The sequence below is a fragment of the Quercus suber genome, unplaced genomic scaffold (assembly GCF_002906115.3).
Source record: "Quercus suber isolate HL8 unplaced genomic scaffold, Cork oak 2.0 scaffold_345, whole genome shotgun sequence".
Classification (NCBI taxonomy): domain Eukaryota; kingdom Viridiplantae; phylum Streptophyta; class Magnoliopsida; order Fagales; family Fagaceae; genus Quercus; species Quercus suber.
The window spans coordinates 668049-674048 of NW_027069797.1; the positions used below are offsets into that span (position 1 = coordinate 668049).

General features: G+C 39.1%; 1 protein-coding gene and 1 pseudogene across 1 annotated transcript; one reads left to right on the forward strand and one right to left on the reverse strand.

Annotated features, from left to right (window-relative positions):
- Positions 1-2250: 2250 nt before the first annotated feature.
- On the forward strand, positions 2251-3855 carry LOC111988381 (UDP-glycosyltransferase 88A1). Its single transcript, XM_024020170.2, has one exon. The coding sequence runs from the start codon at positions 2328-2330 to the stop codon at positions 3747-3749; it is 1422 nt and encodes a 473-aa protein (XP_023875938.1). The 5' UTR covers positions 2251-2327; the 3' UTR covers positions 3750-3855.
- A 50-nt stretch (positions 3856-3905) lies between these two features.
- Positions 3906-5994, reverse strand: LOC136061725 (uncharacterized mitochondrial protein AtMg00810-like; annotated as a pseudogene).
- Between the last annotated feature and the right edge of the window lie 6 nt (positions 5995-6000).

Sequence of the window (6000 nt, forward strand, 5' to 3'; positions counted from 1 at the left end):
ATATTGAACAAACCAAAGATACTGTAACTTTTACACATTCACCCAACAAGTGTCACAACATTTTCACAAAACATTTATTTTTAGTTGTGGTTGGTTACATTTTCATATTTTATTTTAACTTATAAAAAATTGACACCTCAATAATTATAAAAATATTGTGAAGTTTGTTATGTCAATATAACAATATATATGCCGGCACATACAAATATTTAAAAGAAAAAAAAAAGTACAAACGGAAGACTAGGAAAAAAAAGAAAAAACGCTGTAGCTACTGTAGCTACAGTATTGTAGGGGCATTGGGCCCCGGAGCCCATTATTTATGAATATAATGGACCTAAGGCCCAAGCCGAGGATTGAAGGTGTCCGAGGGGGTAAACGCTGTCAAAAGAGCTCATGTTGGCAAATGGAGAAGTCAGTTTAGATCATAACGGCCTAGGGGATTGTGTCGAGGATAAGAGCCTCCTCGGCTAACTGAGGTCTAGGTTCGTAAAAGTGGTCTGTCGTCCGGGGGAACGTCACAGAAATACTCAGTTGATACGGATAAGCACTATGAGAGCTTAGGGTAGGGAAGTGTCCTAAAATATCTAAGGAAAAAGATGCTATTTTCGCATTAAATGTACTGCAACTAACTCCTTAGCCGCATTAACATGGAGGTGATACCTGAACAGTAGATTTCAGCTTTACAACTACTACATGAAGACTTATGGGAAGTACTGATGAGACAAGTATCAACACCAATCATCTAGCATGCACATGGAAGGTAGGGATGAAAAGGAAAGACAGTATAAAAGAATGAGGGGGCAATGAGACTAAGGGATCGAAAAATCAAAGAATGAACACTGTAGCAATCTAGAACCAGACTTGTAATTATATTTAAGAGCATTATATAAGAACTAGTTTTCTCGGACATTGCTGAGGACATTTTTTCTTCAATTTAAACTTTTTTTTTCACTCTTTTGTCACCAGCTTACTTAACTTATTGTTTGATTAACTAAAACCCAATTTTCTAACTTATTCTCTACAAATTCATTGTTTTGAGTTTTTTGAGACTAAGTTCATTCATATTTTAAATTAAGAATTCAAATCTAATCTTTACAAGTATCACTTGAACTAACCAAAATTACACTATTTATGCATTGGCGCTTTTTATATCTAGTTATACTATTGTTTTTACGGCGTAAAAAAGTTGTGCACTTATTTTTCTAATATTTTTCCTTTTTGTTGGAATTATTGTCCGGCAAAGTGCTGCTGCCGACTTCATATCTGACGTTACAAACACAATCAAAGTGCAACTTTTTTTTGATATAAAGCGTACTTTTTTCTACCAAAAAAAGTATATTCTAGGTGTGCAACCTCACAACAACTTTTGTCGCGACGCTCTTATCATAGTTATTAAAATTAAAATTTGCTTTTGTTTAGTCACAACTCTTAATCATGGCCGGCTGCCCCTGTCCAATGACGTATGGTAAGTGTCGTTGAGAAGAGCATTAATCATTTCTCAAGTAGGATACTTAATATGCGTTTGGTACAACTTATTTTATTAAAAATTAAAAATAATAAAAAAATTATTTTTCAAATTACTGTTCATAAGAAAAATATTATTGACATAAACAATGCAAGAGGCACTAGGTTAGTAAAAAAAAAAAAAAAAAAAAAAAACTAAAATGCAAAACGAGTCTGACGCAAATGCAAACCAAACAAACATTAAAGTAGTGGTTGGATTGCACATTTGCGCGTCTAGCGTTTGCGTTTCCCCCTTTTGTTTTAGTTGTAATATTTGACTTTTTAGCAACTTTTCAACAATATCAGTGGGTCTTGTGTACTATTTACAAGATCTACAAATTTCACTTTTTAGTAATTTTTTTAATTAAAAATAAGTTTTATGGTACTATTTACACATTTAAAAATTATTTTGTTACAGTATTTTTAATTTTTAACAAAATAAATTGTATCCAAACGGACATTAAAAAAGTCCAACGTCCGACCACATATTAATAATTTATTTTAGAATTTTTTTTTACCTATTATTGTCCCGTAATATGAGATCGTGAATCCATGAACGCTCCATGACAAAAAAACAATCAAACATGGACTTGATTGATTATTCTAACTCAGCTGCCGGTCTAGGATTCTTTGATCCAGACCTTCGGTAGTATATAGATACCAATGTACATGTACCTTCTCACAAGCGTACAAGACTGACTGTGACACCTTGAAGTCGCAGTCCTAAATAGTTTACTTTTCCTCAATCAATAAGAAAAGCTTCGAAGGACACCAATCTTATCTTTTAAATTGAATGGACATACACACACAATACTCAAACAGCCATGGAAGCGATAGTTCTGTACCCAACCCCAGCCATAGGCCACTTGATTTCCATGGTAGAGCTAGGCAAACTAATACTCACACACCACCCTTCACTCACCATTCACATACTCATCGCCCCGGCACCTTACAACGCTGGTTCCACAGCTCCATACATAGCCTCTGTCTCTTCCACCACTCCTTCCATCACTTTTCACAATCTGCCCACTGTTACTCTCCCTCCCACCACTTCTCCTCACCATGAAACTCTCACCTTTGAACTCATTCGCCTCAACAATCCCAATGTCCACCAATCTCTCCTATCTATCTCCAAAACCCATAACGTCAAAGCTCTCATCATGGACTACTTTTGCTCCTATGCTCTCTCTGTTGCTTCCAATCTCAACCTCCCTGGCTATTTCTTTTTCACTTCAGGCGCTGCTGCTCTAAATTATTTTCTATTCCACCCCACCATTCACAAAAACACCACAAAAAGTTTGAAAGACCTTAACACCCTCCTTATCGTTCCTGGAGTATCCCCAATACCATCTTCAGATATGCCAAAACCATTACTTGACCGTAACGATAAGGCCTACGAGTTCTTTTTAAACAGCTCAATCACCATGGCTAAGTCTGCAGGAATAATTACCAACACCTTTGAATCATTGGAACCAAAAGCTATTCAAGCACTTTCAGAGGGGCTATGCGTACCAGACGGTCCAACCCCACCTATTTACTGCATAGGACCATTGATAGCAAAAAACAACGAAAGAAGTGGGACTCAAAATGAAGATGAAGCCGTGCCCGAGTGTTTGTCCTGGCTTGACTCGCAACCGAGTCAAAGTGTTGTGTTTTTATGCTTTGGAAGCTTGGGTTTGTTCTCTATAGAACAACTAAAGGAGATAGCTTTAGGATTGGAAAAGAGTGACCAAAGGTTCTTATGGGTGGTACGAAATCCACCGAGTGAGAAACACGGCTTGGCTGTGTCAGCTCAACCTGACCCAGATTTAGATTCTTTGCTTCCAGAAGGGTTTTTGGACCGTACCAAAGAGAGAGGCTTAGTAGTGAAGTCATGGGCACCACAACTGGCCGTGTTGAATCACGGCTCGGTGGGTGGGTTTGTGACTCATTGTGGGTGGAACTCGGTGTTGGAAGCTGTGTGTGCGGGCGTGCCAATGGTGGCGTGGCCTCTTTACGCAGAGCAAAGGTTCAACAGGGTGGTGTTGGTGGAAGATGTGAAGATTGCTTTGTCGATGATGGAGTCAGAGGATGGGTTTGTGAGTGCAACAGAGGTGGAGAAGCGAGTTAGAGAGTTGATGGACTCGGAAAGTGGTAACTCGATAAGGGAACGAACACTTGCTATGAAAGATGGAGCTAAGGCAGCACTGATTGAGGGCGGGTCATCTCGTGTGGCACTGACCAAACTCGTTGAGTCGTGGAAGTGACAGAGTGAGTTCAAATCCAATCTCGTTCATGCTGTGGCACTTGATCTAGCCTTTTACCGCGTGTAATAAAAGAACAAGGAAAAAATGCACATCAATTTTTTTTTTATCTTTTTTCTATTTCTTCCTTTTGGAATGGTCCAGGTTTGTTGAACTTGATTGTTGTCTTTTACTACAATTGCGCCCGCACATGATTAGCAATATACGGTGAATACTTTTTTTTTTTTTGAGAAACGAATCCTTATACAATGATTAATTAAAGCTATGTGCTTCTCAAAAAAAAAAAAAAAAAATTAAAGCTATGTTATTTTCAATTACAAACGTGAAACGTCTTTATGAATATGGAATATAAATTATTGGTCCCACTGTTTTTGTATTTTTTTTTTTTTTTTAACGTTTGAATTTTTAGTGGCTGTCTGCCACTTGCAAGTTGCAACTCCTAGATATTTGCTATTAAACACAATTTTCTTAGTTATATAACTTATATTTCACGATTTTTGTACATTAGACACTCCGCCTGTGGAGATGTCCCAACTGTTGATGCAAGACCTCTCTGCTCTATTTTGTAACCGGGTTTGCAACTATATAGCCCTTGAGGCTGTTGGTTAGCTTTTAATATATTCCATGTTTACCAAAAAAAAAAAAAAACTTATATTTCATTGACAAGTCACAAATGGGTTGAGCTTAGCCGTTACGAGTATAAGTTTAAACTTTACACATGGCTGAGAGAAGAGCTTGTTAAATCCAAAATCAAGCCACAAGATTGCACAGGTTATCTATATTTGGGGTAAATGTATATTTTTCCCGCTGATAATTTTAGAATGAACTTTCCCTTTGTTAACAATATAAAAAGAGAGAGAATGACTGAATAGTCAGTATAATATTATGTGTGAAACAATGTACAAAAGAGAGCCTTTATATAGGCTAGGTATGTGTGCAGTACAAGTAATAGAAATATAGTACAAGTAATATACTAGGCTAAGCCCAATGGGCTAATCTATACACTAACATCCCCCCTCAAACTCGAGGTGGCAAGGAGGAAGCCAACTGGAGTTTGGATATAAGATCTCGAAGACGACCAGGTGGGTGAGACTTGGTGAAGATATCAGCAGGCTGGTCAGTAGATGAGATGGAGAACAACTTGAGATTGCCTTTCATGAGATGCTGGCGAGTGATGTGGCAGTCGATCTCAATGTGCTTGGTGCGTTCGTGGAAGACATCATTATGAGCAATGTAGATAGCACTACAATTGTCACAATAAAGAGGAGTAGCAGTGGGTTGTGGAGCATCCATGTCAGCCAAGAGCCAGCGAAGCCAGACAAGCTCGCAGGTGGTGTCGGCAAGGGCACGATACTCAGCCTCAGTACTAGAACGGGAAACAACATCCTGCTTTTTGCTACGCCATGAGACAAGAGAAGTACCCAACAGGAAACAGAAACCTGTGATAGAGCATCGATCAGTCGGATCACCTGCCCAGTCCGTATCTGAATAAGCATGAAGCTCAAGAGAAGACCGAGAGGAGTAGTGAAGACCATGATAAAGTGTACCCTTGACATATCGGAGAATTCGAAGAACAGCAGCATAGTGGGCAGAACGAGGGGCATCCATGAATTTACTAACCATACCCACTGCATGTGAAATATCTGGACGAGTAACAGTGAGATAGATCAGACTACCAACCAACTAACGATAGCGAGTAGCATCAGAGATAGGTTCACCATCCAAGGGTGTGAGCTTTGCATTGTATTCCAAAGGAGTGGAAACAGTCTTGTTGTTAGTGATACCTGCTTTGGAGAGGAGATCAGAAGTATATTTAGCTTGGGAAAGATAGTATCCATCAGATGATGAGGTAACCTCAAGCCCAAGAAAATAGCTAAGAGTGCCCAAATCTTTCATCTCAAAATGCTGACTAAGGAAGTGCTGAAGAGAGCGAATACCTGCAGAATCATCTCCAGTAATAATCATATCATCAACATAGAGAAGAATAAGAGTGATACCAGCAGAGGATCTTCGGATGAAGAGAGCAGTGTCATGAGGACTTGAAGTGAAACCCTGCTGAGCAACAACTGAGCTGAACTTCTCAAACCAAGCTCGAGGAGCCTGCTTGAGGCCATAAAGAGCACGGCGAAGGCGACAAACTTGACTGCCTGAGTGTGGATAGCCAGGGGGTGGTTGCATGTACACTTCTTCTTGAAGGTCTCCATTGAGGAAAGCATTCTTCACATCCATTTGATAAAGAGGCCAACGGCGAACA